Source organism: Genypterus blacodes, unplaced genomic scaffold, assembly GCF_046128005.1.
Source record: "Genypterus blacodes isolate CSIRO-AG114 ecotype Tasmania unplaced genomic scaffold, CSIRO-AGI_Gbla_v1 ptg000030l_1, whole genome shotgun sequence".
NCBI classification, from domain to species: domain Eukaryota; kingdom Metazoa; phylum Chordata; class Actinopteri; order Ophidiiformes; family Ophidiidae; genus Genypterus; species Genypterus blacodes.
In genome coordinates, this window is record NW_027466843.1 from 3731950 (window position 1) to 3750133 (window position 18184).

Here is an 18184-nt window from a genome sequence, read left to right on the forward strand (position 1 = left end):
TCAGGTTTTAAATTTGTTGTAATTTTTGGGGCTATTTTTTGTTTCGTTTTCCCCTAAACACGGGAGCACACACACACACACACACACACACACACACACACACACACACACACACACACACACTCAACACTCAGAGAGGCCAAACTTACACCAATAGCAATAATAATAATAATAAATATAATACTAATGCATTTATTTTATGCTTTCACTGTAAATGTCTTCTCTACCATATGAGACACATGAAGAAAAACACTACATGCTATAAAAACCATTTGTTTACATAACAAAGTGGCAGGCAAAGAGAAAACGAGAGCGAGAGAGATTTATTTTCCACGTCACATGTTCACTCTGTCCATTATTGAGTCCATATTGTCTCCTCCTGTGCAAAAAAGTAAGAAAAACATTTCAGTGAAACTGATGAATTCAAACTGTGACTGTGTGTGTGTGTGTGTGTGTGGTGAGGGTTGTTTGACAGAGCAGGATTATCCAGTTTACTGCTATTCTTAAATGTTCACTGACAAAGAGGATTTACACATACATGTAGGTGGCTCATGCTCATGATGATCACATTCTTATAACTCTAAATGAGCATCCAGGATATAGCCCCGCCCTATTTACCAGTTACCTAGCAACCTTAGTAATATTATGGTGTCACTTTGTCTTCTGACTTGCAAACCGAAAACTCTCCAGTGATGTTGTCAAGATTGACTGTTACAGCTGTTACAGACTGTGTTAATGGTGAAGAAAAGTGGACTCTTCTCTTATCTTCATTTGAATAGATTCATCACAACATAAAAGGAAAGAGAACGTCGATGCACAGATGAGGTGACTGTTCAGTTTTTGCAATCACGGAACCTTGTGTAAGTGTAAACTAAAGGTCAGACATACTGGGTGACACATCCATGGGTTGGTTGCTGAGTTGTGTATTTGTAGAATGATTAGTGCTGCATTTATGTCCAGTGTGCGGTTGTGACCTTTGGCATCATCAGACAGGGTGTCCGTAGTTACTGTCACAGCGCGGGTAGCAGTGAGGGTTGAACCAGTTCTCCCGGCTGGTCTCCTGGGCCCGCTGATCCAGAATCTGCATGTGGAGCATATGTTCCTGTGCGTGTATGTGTGTGTGTGCGTGAGAGAGAGGAAGAGCACAAGATAAGAAAGCAGATTTCCAGTTTGCATTTGCAGAACATGAAACTGAATATAGGCAATTGCTGAGTCAGACTACAACTCCTCAAGTGACTCGGCACAGCTTTCAGGTTTACAGGGGCATTTTTGTCAAACTACAAACTGTCCATGAAATTAGAAGAAGGCATGAAATGACATAAAGGCTGATTTTACATTTATTACTTATATAATAATAAAAACAATTAAAAAATAATTTAAATAATTAAAAATAATTAAAAATAATTAAAAATAATTAAAAATAATTAAAAAAAATCAAAAAATTAAAATAATATTTAAATAATTAAAAGAATACTTATAATAATAATAGTGAAGTCTTGGAAGTATAAATGTTTAAAAAAAAATTTCCAGCACACAAAAACGTAAATATTTAATAATTCATTTTGACTGCCAATATTTTTCCACAGCTCATTAACAAAAATGTAACCACCATTTAAAGTAAAATTTCATATTAAGCCTTTAAAAATGGTGTGTGTGTGTGTGTGTTTTGCATCTGTTTATTTATTTAGATAATTTTTTTTAACCCAGAATCAGTTTGGTCGACGTTGGAATGCATCGAAAAATCCATGTTTTTCTACTATTTGATAAAAATGGAGTTTACTGTTTTTTCAAATTAGCTTTTCTTTATTGCTTTCATTTTCCTAATCATTTGAAGCAATGCAGAAGTGCTGCATTGCTTCATTGGCTGTCCACAATGGCTGTGCTACACGTTGCATTTAGATGCATTTTGGAGCGTTGCAGGACGTGAGCTGGCCGTGCATAATGAACGTATGTGTGACCTTTGCACTATATGAACCTTACCCTCATTGGCTCGTCAGGGTAACCAGGCTTCTGCCTCTTGCTGCGGAGAAGCTGCTTAGCAAAGCTCTCCTTGATGATAGGATTGGCATCTGGGAAAGCAAAGATAAGATTCTAACTTAACAGATAGACAGATATTTGCTTAAATCTCCTGTGCTCGTCAAGAAAATGCCAGCAATTTCAAGGCAGATCAGCGAAAAACTCAGTGAAACCTGTTTTTCATGGAATATTCTCAGTTACTGCAGAGCAATTTTCTCCATATTCTCTTCCCCTTACAAACACACTCAGGAACCAAAAGTTGGGTTTAATCCCAGCCTAAAGTTACTAAGGTTTGTGTAATATAAACACGTTTGTTTGGTAAACACTGATTATTTGGGTAACAGCCACTATTTGCTGGACTGAAGTTCAGCCCCATGAATAAACCTCTGACCACAATCAGCTGCTGCTGCTGCGAGGCCTTGGCTGGTCTGATCTGTTTAGATAGTCCATACGAGGCTGTTTATTCCCCAATCCCAGCCCTGAGGGAGCTGCTCTCCTGTGCCCTCACACACACACACACACACACGCACACATACACACACAGGTCTCTACAGAGCGAGGGCTTTCTGTCTTTCTCTCTAACCAAGGCTGCACTGGGAGCCAGAGTATTTGGTGGAAGGCAACAAAGTACCCATTCATCCTCGCTGCTCCCCAGGGAGCCTGGCCCTCGCAGCACGTGACCCCCTGGCTGCCAAAAAAACATGGCTCTGTCTTCCTCTCTGACAGAGGGAGCTGCTGTGAAAATGAAGCCAGCTTTGTCAACATAAGGACATAGCTGCTGCCGCCCCAACACTGGCAGCAACGTGGCTAAACACTCACATTCAGCAGCTATATGACCGACCTTTCTTTATTTAGAAAAATATACAGTCATTATGGGGTTTTTTTCTGCTTTTATTGTATGCGCTTAAAGCAGGGAGGTAAGATGATCCCAAGGGGCCACTGTTAAATAAATCATACTTGGGAATGCAACTTCTGTGGAAAAAAAAGAAACATGGTAAAAGCATGATTGTATTTGAAGTAATATTTAAACAATCTGTTTCATTGGAGTGTGTAAATATAGTCACTGGTTTCATCAAAGGAGTAACAAGTGTATGCAAAAATAAACAATGTAGAAATACACAATTGTGGGCAAAACATTTACAGAAAACAAAAAAATTTAAAAAAGGAAAAAAAAGAAAGTACTTCTAAGGGCATCATTTTAAAGCTGAGCCTCATCCAAGTGTTGTGAAGTATAACAACAACAACAACAATAATAACAACAACAACATTTGCAGAAGTGCAACATATTTAGCAGTAGAGTAAAAACTGTATTGTTTTCCTTCTGAAATTTAGTGGAGTAGAAACATAAAATTTCACAAAATGTAAATACCATTCACTAATTGTTCATACTTGAGTAACCCCCCCCCCCCACACACACACACGTGGAATGAGGCCACCATCTAAGGGCTCATGCTGTGATTAGTCATTATCCTTCTTTGTCTGACTCACTCACTTACATGCACTGACGCTCTGGTGAGACATTCAGCCGTAGCTTCAGCCCACAGTGAGAAGCCGTCTCTTACCTGCGTGTTCGGCCAGCAGGACCACACAAAGGAAAATCACCACCAGCTTCTTCATCTTCTTCCCCTTTTCCTTGCCTGTGGCTCCTCCGCTCTGAGGTCCTGCTCAGAGTCCAGAGGGGTAACATGGGGATGAATCTCCTCCTCCTGTACCCCCCCTACACACACGCGCGCACACACACACACACACACACACACACTGAAAAGTCACATACCTGCTCATGAAACCCACCAGCTATTTAAGAGGAATTACAGCTGGTCGTATACTTACATACGAACATGATTAAACATCTGTCAAACATTCATGTACACTTGTAAGTTTGTTTGTTAAAAGCGGTGGAGGAACAATTAATTGCACCCACATGTTTGGTCTACTTACTTGCAGGTACGAGTTTGGCCGCTAGATGGCAATATAAACACATTCAGTTGAGATAGAAGAGGTTGTTTTGTCCAATACAATACCAGAGCCAAGGGTCCGAAGGGCCCGGATGGCGTTTTCCTCATCACCTTTAATGAAAACGTTCACCCTGCTGGCTCTCTTTTCTGATTCAAACACACTTACGGACAAATTGCTGCGGTGTTATCTGCGTCATGAACCCACCAGGAAGTCCTCAGCTTGTCATGCCAACTGGCTCATTCTCTTGACCCTGACCTTTGCTGATGGTTACTGTGAAGCAGCCGCCACCTGACAAGGGTGAAGGGATGCTCATCACTTCTTACGTCGCTTCTTCTTCTTCTTTTCCTTGCCAACCTCCCTGTAACATCTTCCTGCTGACATTTCACCCCCTCCACCCCAGCCCTGCCCATTACCACTAGCCCCCTGACCTTTCCTCCCCCCTGCACCTCCTGCCCCACCCCTTGAAACCGCCCTTTGAGTGTTTCCCAGACCCTCCCGTCACATCCTCACCCCTCATATTTCACCCCCTTTACTGTCAGTTGAGACAATGATGTCATGATGTCATTCTTCTGCTTCTTTTCGATTAAGATCGTGATATGATTATGGGAGACATTCATGACTCCCATCACTAGAATTTGGTCACGCAAACCAAAAAATGAAATGCAAATCACCCTATGCAGATTTGGAGTTGATTGGAGGAATGAGCTCATTGTATTGACACACAAAGGACAAGTCAACAAAAACGTACACACACACACATAATATTTTTTTGTTAATTAACCTGTAAAATCATATACTACCGTGTTTCTTGTTTGTTTGTATGTTTTTTTAATTCAGTACATATGTTTAAGTTTCACATTTTGTATCTATAACGTAATTTGTTGCTTTCTCACATACATCACGTTATTCTTAACAAAACGCCTGTGGTGATGTTTCTATACTGTAATCACGGCTGCCTTGTGATTCTCACCATGTGATTACCTAACACGGTATGAGCTCACTAGACAGGCCAACACACTGCGCATGCGCCAAGACCTCAGCAACAGAGAGACAAGATAGAAACTTAAGTAGATTTCCGCGTTCGTTTGTAAGAACCGTGAATTAAAACAAGGATATATCTCTCCATAGAAATACTACATATAAATACTTTAAACTTCTTTCTTTTAGACTGTTATTCCTATGTTACTGACAGACAGAAACTTAACTACCTACTTTCCTCTTAATCGACATTGTCCACAGACAGACCTGCATTAAATCTGCATTAACATTACACACGAAGTAAGTCAAGCAGCCAGTTTACCGCTCTCCTTAATTGGGAAAATAAACGTGATCAAAATGTTCTGCCTAGATTCCTTTACCTGTTTCAATCTCTATAGATCTAAACTTTAGCAAAATAAAATGATTTAAAAGGCAAAGATAGTTAACAATTATTATTATTATGAGATTATTATTATTGACTACTCATAGAGACATTCTTTGTTTTCCATCATCAAACCTGATAGGACAAAGCTGAAAAATAGACATTCTTCTCTAGAGCGCAGGACGCAGCTGTGCGCATGCGCAGGTTAGCTACAAAACACAATAGTCACTTTCGGTGATCGGAATCAACGTTTTGCTGCCAGACTGCGTCAGTGAACTCTCTTGACATGTAAACACTCTCTACTCGAGCTAGCATGTAGCCCTGGAGTTCAGCGTCTCATCACGATCCGTCGTTGTTGTATTTTCATAAAATGTCAACTGTCCGTGTCACATTCGTTCGTCTTTAAAATGTCTCCAGGGTATTCTGCTGTCACCGCCCGTCCCGGTTACAATCTACTCTCTTTACAATCTCAGCTTCACTGATTTCCGCACAGCTTTAGCATCACCTCACGCGCTAACATCTGAGCAGCATCCGGAGGACCATGTACATGGAGGCGGACAAGCCTAAAGATGACTGCGGCTCCCGGGAGGAGTGGACCCTGCTCTTCTGGACCTCCCTGGCCGTCATGGTCCCGGTCCTCATCACGCTATGGTGCAGTGCGCAGCGCTCCAAACGGAAAACCTACATGAAGGATTTCTTTCGGAAAAGTAAGCATGGCTGGCACTGCACGGACCTCTTCAACAAGCCCACCTACTGCTGCGTGTGTTCGCAGCACATCCTGCACGGAGCTTTCTGCGACTGCTGCGGGCTCTGCGCCGACGAGCCGTGCCTGCGCCGGGCGGACCGCAGCCTGATCTGCAAGGAGATCATGGCCCCCTGCCGGCCCGACGGAGCCCCGGAGCACCGCTGGGTCCGGGGGAACGTCCCGCTGGCCAGCTACTGCGAAGTGTGTAAGCAACAGTGCGGGACTCAGCCGAAGCTCTGCGATCTGAGGTACGTAAACAAACAAACACACGCACTCACACTCACAGACCAGGGGGGAAGAAACAAAAAGATAAAAGACAATTATTTAATTAGTTAATTTAGATTTACTACAAACTAATAAGTAACTAAGAATAAGTAACTAAGAAACTAATAGCACAAACTTCAAACTACTTCAATTGTGCAAGAACAAGATACAAGATAATGAATGTCACCTCAGCTATATTCACCTATGTCAGGCTCAGAACTTATCAGTCAACCCATGTCATGTTCTGTCTGGATTCATAGTTTTTGTGCACAGTGACCTTTGATTCTATTCTGGTCTTTAATCCGTTGTGATGGAGTGATGCTGCTGCTGCTGCTGCATAATGCAACGCTTACACTCCTACTAATCCCAGAGAGGGCACATTGCTCTCACCCCCTCCCTCCTCACCAGCTCCACGGGAAGGTCAGAGGTCAAGGTCAGAGACAGACTGATACCCCTGGAGGTGTTTGAACCTCAAATCTCGTGTCTCGGGTGTCCCAATAACTATGGCCCATGGAAAGACTTGGCTTTGTGTGTTCTAACCGGTGTGCTTCCCTTCTTCTGTCCTTTCAGGTGTGTGTGGTGTCAGGCCACGGTGCACGACGATTGCGCGGCGAGCCTGACGGAACCCGACCGCTGTGACCTGGGCGAGTTTCGCAGCCTCATCATCCCTCCTCACTATCTCTACCGAGTCAACAAGCTCCGCCGCAAGCATCCCGACGAGTACAGCAAGGTCCTGCACTTGAGGATTACTGGGGCTTCCTGTGGCGTCTCAGAGATGATTTAAAGTCACGCTGATGTGTGTGTGTGTGTGTGTGTGTCTCGTAGCTGGCGGCTTTCTGTGGCAGCAGCTGGACTCCAGTGTTGGTCCTGGCTAACACACGTAGTGGTAACAACATGGGCAAGGCTCTGCTGGGAGAATTCCGCACACTGCTCAACCCGGTACAGGTCAGTCTGCAGCTACAGCCATGTTGATTACGCAATACCTCAGGGGTATTTGGAGGACAGTAGAATCCTGTTGTGTCTGTCCTCCTGTCCACCTTAACACAGATCATTGTAGCATATTGCGTGTGTCCCTGATGACCTTCTTCCACGCTCACTCCTTTCCTCCTTGCTTGCCTCCTTACCTCCTTACCTCCTCCAGGTCTTTGACCTCTCAGAGTTGGCTCCCTCTAAGGCCCTCCAGCTGTGCACCCTGCTACCCCCCGGAAGTGTCCGAGTGCTGGTCTGTGGGGGCGACGGCACGGTGGGCTGGGTGCTGGACGCCATTGACACGATGAAGCTCAAGGTGAGATGAGAATGCGTCTGTTGATTAAGAGCTTTATTTATAACTGAGACTGAGTTGATGAACCTGTCCCCCGTCCCCTGTCCCCCGTCCCCTGTCCCCTGTCCCCTGTCCCCTGTCCCCTGTCCCCTGTCCCCTGTCCCCTGTCCCCTGTGCCAGGGCCAGGACCAGTTCATCCCGAGGGTGACCATCCTGCCCCTGGGGACAGGAAATGACCTTTCCAACACCTTGGGCTGGGGCGCTGGGTATGCAGGAGAGATCCCAGTGGAGCAGGTTCTACGGAACGTCCTCGATGCCGAAGTGGTGAAAATGGACAGGTGAGACGGAGACATCAGTTTCTGTCCGTGCTTAATGGACACATTATCTGACACACCGTGCTGAGTCTCACGTGTTGTGCTTGTTCATACACACTCTCAGGTGGAAAGTGCAGGTGGCCTCAAAGGGCCTCTACTTCCGTAAACCAAAGGTGAGACACATATGAGTTCATATATGACCTCATGAACTTTCATTTAAACCGGATTTCCAACTCAAGTATTCCCTATGTCCCCCCAAAAGGTTCTGTCCATGAACAACTATTTCTCGGTGGGTCCGGACGCTCTGATGGCTCTGAACTTCCACACACACAGAGAGAAGACGCCCTCCTTCTTCTCCAGCCGCATCATCAACAAGGTAACATTACCGCTTTATTTGACTTTTATTTGACTTTCCATATGCAAATGTCACTGTGGACTCGTTTGAATAAGAATGCAAACACACACACACACACACACTGCAGCTGTGTGTGTGTCTGTGTGTGTTTGCATTCACGCTGTCCCATATTAATACATCTGTTCTTCTTTGTTCTCCAGGCTGTGTATTTCCTGTATGGCACCAAAGATTGTTTAGTGCAGGAATGTAAGGACCTGGATAAGAGGATTGAGGTACAGTTACCGTGGTTACACAATGCATTTCTCTGCCTTCTCCTTAATTACTGTAATCTACTTAAAGTTGTCTGATATATCTGTGTGTGTGTGTGTGTGTGTGTGTGTGTGTGTGTGTCACAGCTGGAGCTGGATGGAGAGAGGGTGCCACTGCCCAGTCTGGAGGGCATCATTGTTTGTAACATCGGTTACTGGGGTGGTGGCTGCAGACTCTGGGAGGGAATGGGAGATGAACCCTGCCCCCCCACACGGTAAGACCTGCGCGCACACACACACACACACACACACGGTAAGATTTGCACTCTTCTTCAAGTTGCAAAACAAGAAAGCTGGTTTGTTGTGAAACGCGCTCGATGCCCATTATTAGCGGATCTCATCGCTGTGTGTTTATTTTTAACGGCTCTCTGTTACCGTGGCAACCGCCAGTGAGCACCAGTGTCGTTTCCTGTGTCGCCCTTGCAGGCTGGACGACGGTCTGCTGGAGGTGATGGGTGTGTTTGGCTCCTTCCACTGTGCTCAGATCCAAGTCAAGCTGGCCAACCCTGTGAGGCTGGGGCAAGCCCACACTGTCAGGGTGAGACACACACACACACACACACACACACACACACACACACACACACACACACACACACACACGCTTCCTGATTACATCAGTGATGGAGTATGGACGAGATTCTAATTGGCTTACAGGGCCATTTGAGAATCTGTTTTTTGCAAATGTGATCAAGCCGACTCCTCTTCTCACACCTGTCGTCTGACCAGCTCACCCTCCTCTTCCTCGCATCATGTTTGCAGTCTTAATACGTTTACAAATACACAGACACAGACCATGTTTTTTTTTGTTTACGTGTCCACCAGTTAATTTATGAGACACAGAACTGAGCAGCCCACACTGCAGCAAACCTGAGGAAAAACAAAAAACAAGTTATTCTACATGTAAAATATTGGGACAATTGACCCAAATTGACAATTGAAACAAAATTAAAAAACAATTGTATTTTTATTGAAGAAAATACTTATAAAACATTTAAGAGGCTGTTTTTATACATAGAGGGGGAAAAACAAGATAGATTCTATGAGTTATTGTTGAAATAATGTTGAAAGTTATTACAGCGCCACCATCAGGCAGACTCATGCATAAGTTTAATTCAGTATCTTCCCAGCATCACGTCCAACCTGATCACCAAGCGTCACTAGAATCCATCCATTAGTTTTGGAGCCGCCAACATGGCAACTCTCAGAATCTACAATATTTCTCTCACACTGAGGCGTCGTGTGTTCTTCATCCTCCAGCTGGTGCTGAAGAGCTCCAAGATGCCCATGCAGGTGGATGGGGAGCCGTGGGCGCAGGGCCCCTGCACCGTCACCATCACCCATAAGACGCAGGTCCTCATGCTGTACCACAGCGCCGAGCAGACGGACGACGACGACGACGACGACGATGACTCCAGCGCCTCTGAGACGGAGAGCCCCACCCCCCACGACTCCCCCAGGCCCCTTGGCCCCGCCTCCGCCCGGGCGTGACCTCGCCACAGGAAACTATATCCACTCATCTGTCTTTTCGTCCTCCTCTAGGGTCTTCACACATGCCTGTGAGCTCCCAGAGGAGATTAAGACGTCATCATTCATATCCTTGCACAGATCTCTCATGTTGTCCACTTGGTTTACGTTTTCCTTTCTGGTGTCATACGTCTGTTCTATTAGAGCACAGGTTTTGGGAGAAAGATGATGATGTATTTTGTACTTGTCCCTCGTGCCATCCTACAGTGGCTGTAGTCCATAGCTGATGGCTGTATCGCTCACACTGTACAGACAAACGCCCCCTGCAGGCCTACAGGTATGACCAGACATACTTGCAAGACGCTAAACCAGGGTCCATCCCTCGTCTCCCTCAACTAAAGCCATGTGGATATCCACACCAACTGCTAAAGACAGGAGAGGAGAGTATTTTTGTGCGTTCGTGAATTTCCTTTCCATAAAGAGCACAAACAAACAAACAAACAAACACCCGCCGCATGGTTTAGAAAGCGCGAAAAAGTCTCAACGGCTTTGTGTCGGTCAATCACTGGACGTCGCCAATGACTCACCAAGCTCAAGTCTGACCGTTTCATTTCCTGTTTGGAAACAACCTGACTCGTATTTTTTCCTTTTATCCCGGGATACACGCTTCCTCTCGTTTACATATTTGCACTCTTAATCTTTAAGTTGTTACACTGACTCCTTACACTGTCCAGGAAGTAGGTTACTAAAGTGCTTTAACTGCTCCCAGTCGTGAGCCTGCTGGTGTTTGCTTCTGACATGATTTAATCAGTCAGTTGTGTCTGATTGATCCCTCTCCACTTCTGCACAACAGACAGTATTTTCCACAAGAACCGGCTCGTAGAGTTTAACGTAAATGGAGAACTTCTACTGAAAACACGCGATTCCATGCGTTTGCTGCACGTCTGTTTAGTGGTCCGCAGATTTTAAGTGTTATTTCCTGTTTACCTGCAAGAAGCCATTTGTTCTTCACCGCTGTTACCTGTGGGAACGGATTCATTTCGCCCTTTTAAAGCAGTTTTTGTTTACCCGTCGATTCGTCGTCTGTCACTCGCCGCCATTTTAGAGAAGACCGATGAATGTTAGGCGATGCTTTGCTGTGAGGTCGAGCAGGAATCCTATTTTAGCCGTGTGATGCCTTTGCTGTTGGGGATATGCAGGTAACCGAGCCTCGTGCTTTCAATCCCCGCCGTGCGCTCCGCTTGTCGTCTTCGTGTTCTAAGGACGTTCCGGTGTTTTACTGTGTGTCTCGTGTTGCACTGAACTAACGCGAGGCACAGGACAGAGATGTTAGTGAGTCTTTGAATGTTTCATAACTGTCAGAAAATGGTTCTCAAATCATGAAAAACACTGAGATTAAAAAGTGACAGATGTTCACGTTGAACAGTACATCGCTATTTTCAACAAGGAATCTTAGGAATGATAAAACGTTTAAATTGTTGACATTGCCACACTTCCGCACACAACTCCCACCGCGCACCACAGTTTGAGAACCACTGCTTTACTATATGAAATGTTTCTAAAAGCTGTTTAGAAATGCTTAAGATTTAAAACCATGTATGATGATTTTGTGTCTGATGTTGAATTGTGTCACAAATGCTTCAGTGTATAAACACTGTACACACACACAAATCAAGTGATGAAGAAGTACTGAAGAGTGGTTAGAATATCCAGGAAACAGCATTTTGTGCTGTGGGAAAGTGATTTGATGTATTCTGATCACCAAATGGCCGTGACAGGTAAACCTACTGTGGCCTCTGCGAATACAAATGAAAAGATAAAGAAACTGTCATGGAGAGAGAAGAAAAAAAAGCTTTTATTGGTAACAATCATTTAAACGTTAGCTGTTTACAAAGATGGTAGTAAGAAAGTTCTGTGAATCTGCAGACCGCACACGTCACAAGACTAATTTGAATTGAAATGAATGTAATGACATGGTGATCTGTTGAATTTGATGACATTCCCATAAATATTTTCATATTTAATCCACGTGTCTGTGTCTTAATGAAGTAACTAACAGCAAAAACAACAGCTGCTTTGAGTGAAGCTATAATGAATAAAACCACCACAGGTATTATATTAAGATGACACTGATCAGTAATCAATTTTATATAGTGAAATGGCACAATATGAGGGGAAAAGGCGAACACCATAACTGTAATCAATAAAGTTCCTTTGATGTGTGCGTTCCTTCGCTTTAGCTCTTTGAATATCCACAATTTGATGCATACAACAGAGTAATTGAAGTTTTAAAATACAGTACTGACCAAGTGTCTACGAGCTCTTAATGGAATCCATGTCCATTCTCCATTGTCAGTTATGTTATTGGAAGGTTTTTGGTTCGATTCCGGGCTCCTCCTACAAAGCCTGTCGTTGAGCAAGACACTGAACCTCCAACTGCTCTGTTGTGCAGGTAATGTGCACCTGCTCAAGACCAAATGTTAGCTGTGTGTGTGGCAAGAAAATCATTTATATTGTCTGTTCCACAAATTCAACTTTACATTTTCAACTTAACAAAAATGGCAGGCAATAGGAGGAATATTTAGTCCAAACCTTCCAGTCCATTAGTCCAGTATGTTTATGATAATCATGTCAGAAGGCACATATTTAGTTTCTTACTTCTTTAGGCTGAATACTACTGAGACCACTTCTCCACCGTTTCATTATTATTCCTTCACATGTCGCCAATGGACCAGGATCTTCTGCTGAGGCTTCATGTCAGTTCATCCAATGTGGCTATTGGCCGCCTTTGTCTTTGTCTTTCTTGGACAGAAACAATAGGTTTTCCATGGAACGGGCTGCTTTCATATTTGCTGCCTTGCCTTCTGCACCATGAGAAGAAACAAAGTTTGTTTAGTTGATTTTACATTGATTAAAATGAATTAGAATGCTGTTATGGGAATTTGTATAGAATCAACATTGCTAGGTGAATTGTGTTAAAATGGAGTTTCGATACTTTAAAATGAAAAATTGTAAACAGCTATTAAAAACGACACAAAATGAAATTTCTCAGGAATTGGTGTGTCGTGTTACAGATAATTAAAATAAATATAGTTTTTGTTTGAAAACATCCCTGAAAATAACTTATTCATATTCAACGTTATCAGCCTGCTATTCTTTATGTGTCCACTAGACGTCACCCCTGAGTTCACCACAAGCTATGAGAGTGCCACTTAAGTCAACTCACCACCAACGGTATTTATTCCTCAGCTCAGAACTCATAATTAATTTCATAGGTGTTTACATGTTTCAGACCCAGTGTAGTAAGATTAAGTTACTGAAAAGATCTTACTGGAATGTCTTGGTGTCCTCTGAGTTGATTGCTGAGTGAAATCACGTTTCTCATCTGAACAAAAGAATAAATGAGAAAAAAAAACACATTTCAATATCAATTTCAAAAGCAAATTTTCAAGTTTCAAGTTTTTGCTAAGTGGATATGTTAACCAAAGTCTATCTATCATACATGGCCACTCTGTGTCTCCATCTCTTAAAACTTTAAAGAAACAATTTGAATAAGATTGCTTCACTTCGTCAGGTCTCGGTTTCGGCAGCCACAGGCAATCAGGTTCCTAATGGCAACCACGATACAAGGACAACCTACAAAGTAAACTCTGCTTGTCTGTTTGTCGATGTGGCCACCACCCTGATGCAAAATCACACAATCACCTGGTAGTAAGACCTGCAGGGTTATATCGGAGTATTTCAGAACGCATTCTGTCAGACATAGTAATATACACCGAGAAAGAAAGAACATAACCAAATATTGTGGGTATGTGTGTGTGTGTGTGTATTGCATAGTAAGGAATGATGATTTACATTCTGGATGCCATGGCGAAAGCTGAGGGGTGGGCCACTGCATGTAGTAGTTGGGTAAATATGGATTGTAGGGCGGCCTGGGTCGAGGGAGTGGGCAGAGAGGCCGGGGATGATGATGGTGCACTGGAGGCCGCCACGGTTCTGAAATGGAGGAAACGAAACATAAGGACAGGTAGGGAGTCACGTGTTAAGACACTGGTCATCATGTTCTATGCGTGTCATAAAGTGTAAACGTGAGACAGAGACGATCGTACGAGGCTGAGGTAGAAGTCCAGCACCTCCAGGGGAGCAGAGTTTAACAGCTGATACAGGAGCTGCTACGTCACCTGTCAAAAGATACACACACACACACACACCTCTTCACACACACCATCTGTGATAAGGAATATTTTCATTCGGCAATTTGATCTGCTATCAGTATCCCTGCATAACACACCTTCAAGTGTAGAATAGCTGACTCATGCCTGCACACTGACCTGGTTTGAGTTGCAGCAGTCGAGCCTCCACCGGCTGTTTGAAGATGGTGCTCAGATGTTCCTTCAGCATGGCGGAAAAGTCCTGTGTGGCTGTGACGACCTTCGAGTCCATGTTGACTCGAGGGGTGTAGGGTTCAAATTTGACCACTGAGGGCAAGTCAAAGGACGCCTTGGTGGGAAAAGGGAATTAAAAGTCTCAGTTTATGATTGGAATGCAATCGTATCCAAGTCAGACAAACAAGACAGCACCATCTTCAAAATGAGCAAACATTGAATTCAGATTTCTCCTTTGAAGTGTTGAATGGTTGAAACTAAATAGACAATTAACTAGAACGTGTGATGTAAAATCAAAACTGACCATTTTAATAAACTTCATAATCAACTGCGCTGCCTTGTTCAAATAGTTGATTAAAGCCTTCTAACCTTATTGTCGTCTGTAAGTCTGTAATTAGAACGTCTCTTATCTATCTGTGACAAAGGTCGTCTCACCTGTAGGAAGGCTGGAGTTTGAGACTGAAACATCAGATTGTTGATATCTTCTTTGGCTTTGCTCATCAACTCAATGTTTTCATTGAACTTCTTCTCGAGGTCTCTGACCTTCGTCTGTCCGCTGTGCAGCTCGCGCTCCACCACACTCAGGGCCTCACGCTCTTCAAGGACCAACATGTCCCTCATCTGCTGATACTCTGCTGACAAAGCCGCCTTCCTATTGTCTGCTCCATCCTAGAGGAGGACAGTTTAGAAATGATCTATAGATACACAAGTTTCCAATACTTCCGGCTATGCTCCCTAGTATACTACTGTAATGTTACTGTAGAAATACTCCCGACTTACCTTTATCTTGTTCTGTATTTTGGCCATTTGAGAAATGAATGTCTCAGTCTTCTCAACCTTCACATCTAGTAAACTCAATTTGGCTCTCAGGTCAGACTGCAGACACAAATATGATGCAAACATTGCTTAAACGTTAATGTTGACAGGGGGTCAAGATCTGATGATGAAGACTCCTCAACTCAAAACCCAACACGGGTCCAGTACGCAACAACCACCTGTTCCCACCCTCATTCTCTCTACTCTTCCTTCTCAGCATGGCACCACAAAGGCATACAATGTTTCCTTGACCTGTACTCCGATGGCAGTTTCAACAGCTTCTCCAATCTGTCAACTCAATATAGACTACCTACTAACCAATTATTTAAGTACTTCCAAATCAGACACTTTGCCTGCAGCAATTTCCAAAACTTCCCTTCCCCTCCCCCTCAACTCATGGGGGAAGACCTGCTAACGTTCAAGACTCCGCCAAGTGGGACCATCTCTGAGATTTACAGCCGTATTCTGGACCTCGGGACCTATCTAATTCGAAAACACTGGCTACCTGGGAGACTGAACTTGAACTCCATCTAGACATAGAGTGGTGGGACAAAGTCATACGCAATCTACATACTGCCTCATCCTGTGCTCCCTCTCATCCAGTTCAAGGTCGTACACAGGGTCAATTTTTCTAAATCCAGATTGGCAGAAATGTACACAGATGTAGATGACAAATTTAATAGATGTTCGATGCCTCACTGTAACCTAAGCCACATGTATTTTCTCTGCCCCAGGCTCCTCAACGACTGGGCAGGTAACTTCAACACATTGTCTACCATATTGGGAATGCAAGTTCAACCCTCCCCTCATATTGCCATCATCGATTCAACACCCACAAAAGGAAATGATCATGTTCACCTCTCTGCTTCCTAGACGACGCCTGCTCCTGCATTGGAAATCCCTCACCCCTCCCTCTATTTCGCAATGGCTGAAGGATACAATGTGTTTTCTTAAACTCGAGAAAATCAAGTACACTATGAGGGGCCACACTGATAAGTTCTTTCAGAGATGGCAACCATTTCTCTCTTACTTCACAGATCTACAGGCTATGCTAGACCAGTGACTGATTAACAGAACATTGACCCCCTGTCCTGGCCCCGTGGGGGGTTGTGTGACTGTGGGGTTGGGTGCGGTTTCTGGGTGGGATGTCCTCTCTTTGTTTTTTTCTGTCTCTCTCTCTCTCTCTCTCTCTCTCTCTATCACAGCCTATGATGCGATTTGTACTAGCCTACATTGCTGTTTGACATCATCCTGTAAAAACTGTATTTACCCTATGACATCATTGCAATTCCAATCTACTTGTACTCTACCTCAGGGTCTACGCATAAAGTTTAACAACAACAATAGGATAATACAACCTTCCTTCTTTCTCTCTATCTCCTCTTTCCCCTCTTCCTAGATCAAAAATGATCTCCAAAATATCCTACAACTGTATGCACAATGTCATGTACAATGTCTGCTTCAATAAAAACAAATTGCAAAAAAAACAACCCAACACGAGTTCCCAGAGCCAAAGGTCACAATGGAGAATATGGAATCATATGTTAAAACATAATTAATACTGTACAAACAGATTAACTGTACTGTCAGCACTTTGTTGATTATGAAGGGCGACTGTGTTAGTGCAGACAGACAGACAGACAGACCAACACACACACACACACACACACACACACACCTCTTTGGTGTGCCTCTGCTGGTCCAGGGTGGAGAAGGAGCAGCCTTGGTGGACCTGCTGCAGGCAGAAGCTGCAGATGATGCGGTCGTGCTGGACACAGAAGAGCTCCATGAGCTTGTGATGCTGCGGGCAGATGCGCTCGGACAGGTCACCGAGCGGCTCGCTGAGCTGATGGAGGCGGAAGTTGGGGTTTTCCCGGTGCGGGCGCAGGTGCTCGGTGCAGAAAGAGGCCATGCAGGTGAGACAGGTCTGGTCTGCTGCTGCTTCCATACAAGTGTCACAGCGCACCTGCTTGTCCTTTGGGGCTGTGGACAGCTCGCTGGACAGGCCGGTCCCCTCTGCGGACAGGTCGGTCACCTCTGCACACAGGTCTGGCCCCTCGCTCTTACTGGACCTCATCCTGAACGTGTCCACCACGGCGCTGAGGACCGTGTTCTTCTTCAGCTCGGGCCTGGTGGCGAATTGTGTCCTGCACTGAGGACAGCTGTACGTGTCCTTGTCCCATGTGGACAACAGGCAGTCCTGGCAGAAGTTGTGTCCGCACGGGATCGTTACCGGAAAGTAGAACGGAGACAGACAGATGCTGCAGGACAGCTCGTCCTCCAGGCTCATCAGAGAGAACGGAGCGTCCATCATGTCCGCGGCAGCTGAGACAAGAAACGAAACTTAACTGGGCACAAAACCATGGAACCTGTACTACAACTTCGAACTGAAACTGTTTTGTATTGTTGTTTAATCACATTTCCGTCTAATATAGCATACAGACTCAGCAAAAAGGCAGAGGAGACACACATACAGAACTTACACGCTGGCTTTGAGCGACTTGGCAGGGAAAATATTCCCCGTACTTCCTAGGAAACGCCACGACGTGACTCACTCTCTGTGTCTGTCTTATTAAAGTCACACCAAACATCCAAACATTACCTTGATCACAGCGCAGAGGAACTTTAATCCACCAGACAGATCCAAGTCCATGTACACAGGCTGACAGGTGTGTCTCTAATATGACGAATAACAGGTTAATCATAAATGACACACAGCTCGCTCGCTCGCTCGCTCTCTCTCTCTCTCTCTCTCTCTCGTTACTTGTTGAGTGACTCATGAAATTGACCCCCCCCCCCGCTCGCTTGCTCTCTCTCGCTCTCTCTCTCTCTCTCTCTCTCTCTCTCTCTCTCGTGACTCATGGAATTGACCCCACCCCCGCCTTCATTTTTTTTACATAATTCGGCTGTATAAACATTTTAACAGAGATTAAGGGG

At 44.4% G+C, this 18184-nt stretch overlaps 3 protein-coding genes across 5 annotated transcripts in view; 1 reads left to right on the forward strand and 2 right to left on the reverse strand.

The window, feature by feature from the left end:
- Positions 1 to 308: 308 nt before the first annotated feature.
- cunh17orf67 (chromosome unknown C17orf67 homolog) lies at positions 309 to 3698 on the reverse strand. Its single transcript, XM_076145603.1, has 4 exons — positions 3579 to 3698; positions 1981 to 2069; positions 975 to 1102; positions 309 to 379 (listed from the first exon to the last, which is right to left on the reverse strand). The coding sequence occupies exons 1-3, from the start codon at positions 3631 to 3633 to the stop codon at positions 986 to 988; spliced, it is 261 nt and encodes an 86-aa protein (XP_076001718.1). The 5' UTR covers positions 3634 to 3698; the 3' UTR covers positions 309 to 379; positions 975 to 985.
- A 1915-nt stretch (positions 3699 to 5613) lies between these two features.
- The window catches only part of dgke (diacylglycerol kinase, epsilon), a 181387-nt gene continuing 168816 nt past the window's right edge, over positions 5614 to 18184 (forward strand). The window contains exons 1-11 of one of the 2 annotated variants that reach the window (XR_012961420.1): positions 5614 to 6325; positions 6912 to 7071; positions 7167 to 7286; positions 7483 to 7626; positions 7783 to 7940; positions 8041 to 8089; positions 8179 to 8292; positions 8472 to 8543; positions 8667 to 8794; positions 9006 to 9117; positions 9840 to 11184. Coding sequence is in view for 1 of the 2 variants with exons in the window: in XM_076145426.1 (XP_076001541.1) it covers positions 5874 to 6325; positions 6912 to 7071; positions 7167 to 7286; positions 7483 to 7626; positions 7783 to 7940; positions 8041 to 8089; positions 8179 to 8292; positions 8472 to 8543; positions 8667 to 8794; positions 9006 to 9117; positions 9840 to 10070 (1740 nt within the window). In the remaining variant the exon portion in view is untranslated. Of the gene's footprint in view, positions 6326 to 6911; positions 7072 to 7166; positions 7287 to 7482; positions 7627 to 7782; positions 7941 to 8040; positions 8090 to 8178; positions 8293 to 8471; positions 8544 to 8666; positions 8795 to 9005; positions 9118 to 9839; positions 12071 to 18184 lie in introns of those variants that run through there. The other variant, XM_076145426.1, reaches the window with a different exon arrangement.
- LOC142994639 (E3 ubiquitin/ISG15 ligase TRIM25-like) lies at positions 11880 to 17986 on the reverse strand. Of its 2 annotated transcripts, none has more exons than XM_076145428.1 (9): positions 17850 to 17986; positions 16926 to 17572; positions 15212 to 15307; positions 14867 to 15100; positions 14378 to 14546; positions 14156 to 14227; positions 13902 to 14042; positions 13378 to 13431; positions 11880 to 12910 (listed from the first exon to the last, which is right to left on the reverse strand). In XM_076145428.1, the coding sequence occupies exons 1-9, from the start codon at positions 17950 to 17952 to the stop codon at positions 12822 to 12824; spliced, it is 1605 nt and encodes a 534-aa protein (XP_076001543.1). In that variant the 5' UTR covers positions 17953 to 17986; the 3' UTR covers positions 11880 to 12821. The 2 variants fall into 2 exon arrangements, with proteins under 2 accessions (XP_076001543.1, XP_076001544.1); XM_076145429.1 differs by lacking the exon at positions 17850 to 17986 and adding an exon at positions 17731 to 17829.

Bases quoted from the DNA above. Each gene is read 5' to 3' on its own strand.
- LOC142994639 (XM_076145428.1), bottom strand. From the start codon at position 17,952: ATGATTAACCTGTTATTCGTCATATTAGAGACACACCTGTCAGCCTGT. The intron at 15,308-16,925 runs GTGTGTGTGTGT...TTGTGTCTGCAG, and splicing joins AGCAGAGGCACACCAAAGAG to TCTGACCTGAGAGCCAAATT. The intron at 13,432-13,901 runs GTAAATCATCAT...TCTTTTGTTCAG, and splicing joins TTCGCCATGGCATCCAGAAT to ATGAGAAACGTGATTTCACT.
- cunh17orf67 (XM_076145603.1), bottom strand. From the start codon at position 3,633: ATGAAGAAGCTGGTGGTGATTTTCCTTTGTGTGGTCCTGCTGGCCGAA. The intron at 2,070-3,578 runs GTAAGAGACGGC...TTGCTTTCCCAG, and splicing joins CCTGCTGGCCGAACACGCAG to ATGCCAATCCTATCATCAAG. The intron at 1,103-1,980 runs GTAAGGTTCATA...ATACACGCACAG, and splicing joins ACCCTGACGAGCCAATGAGG to GAACATATGCTCCACATGCA.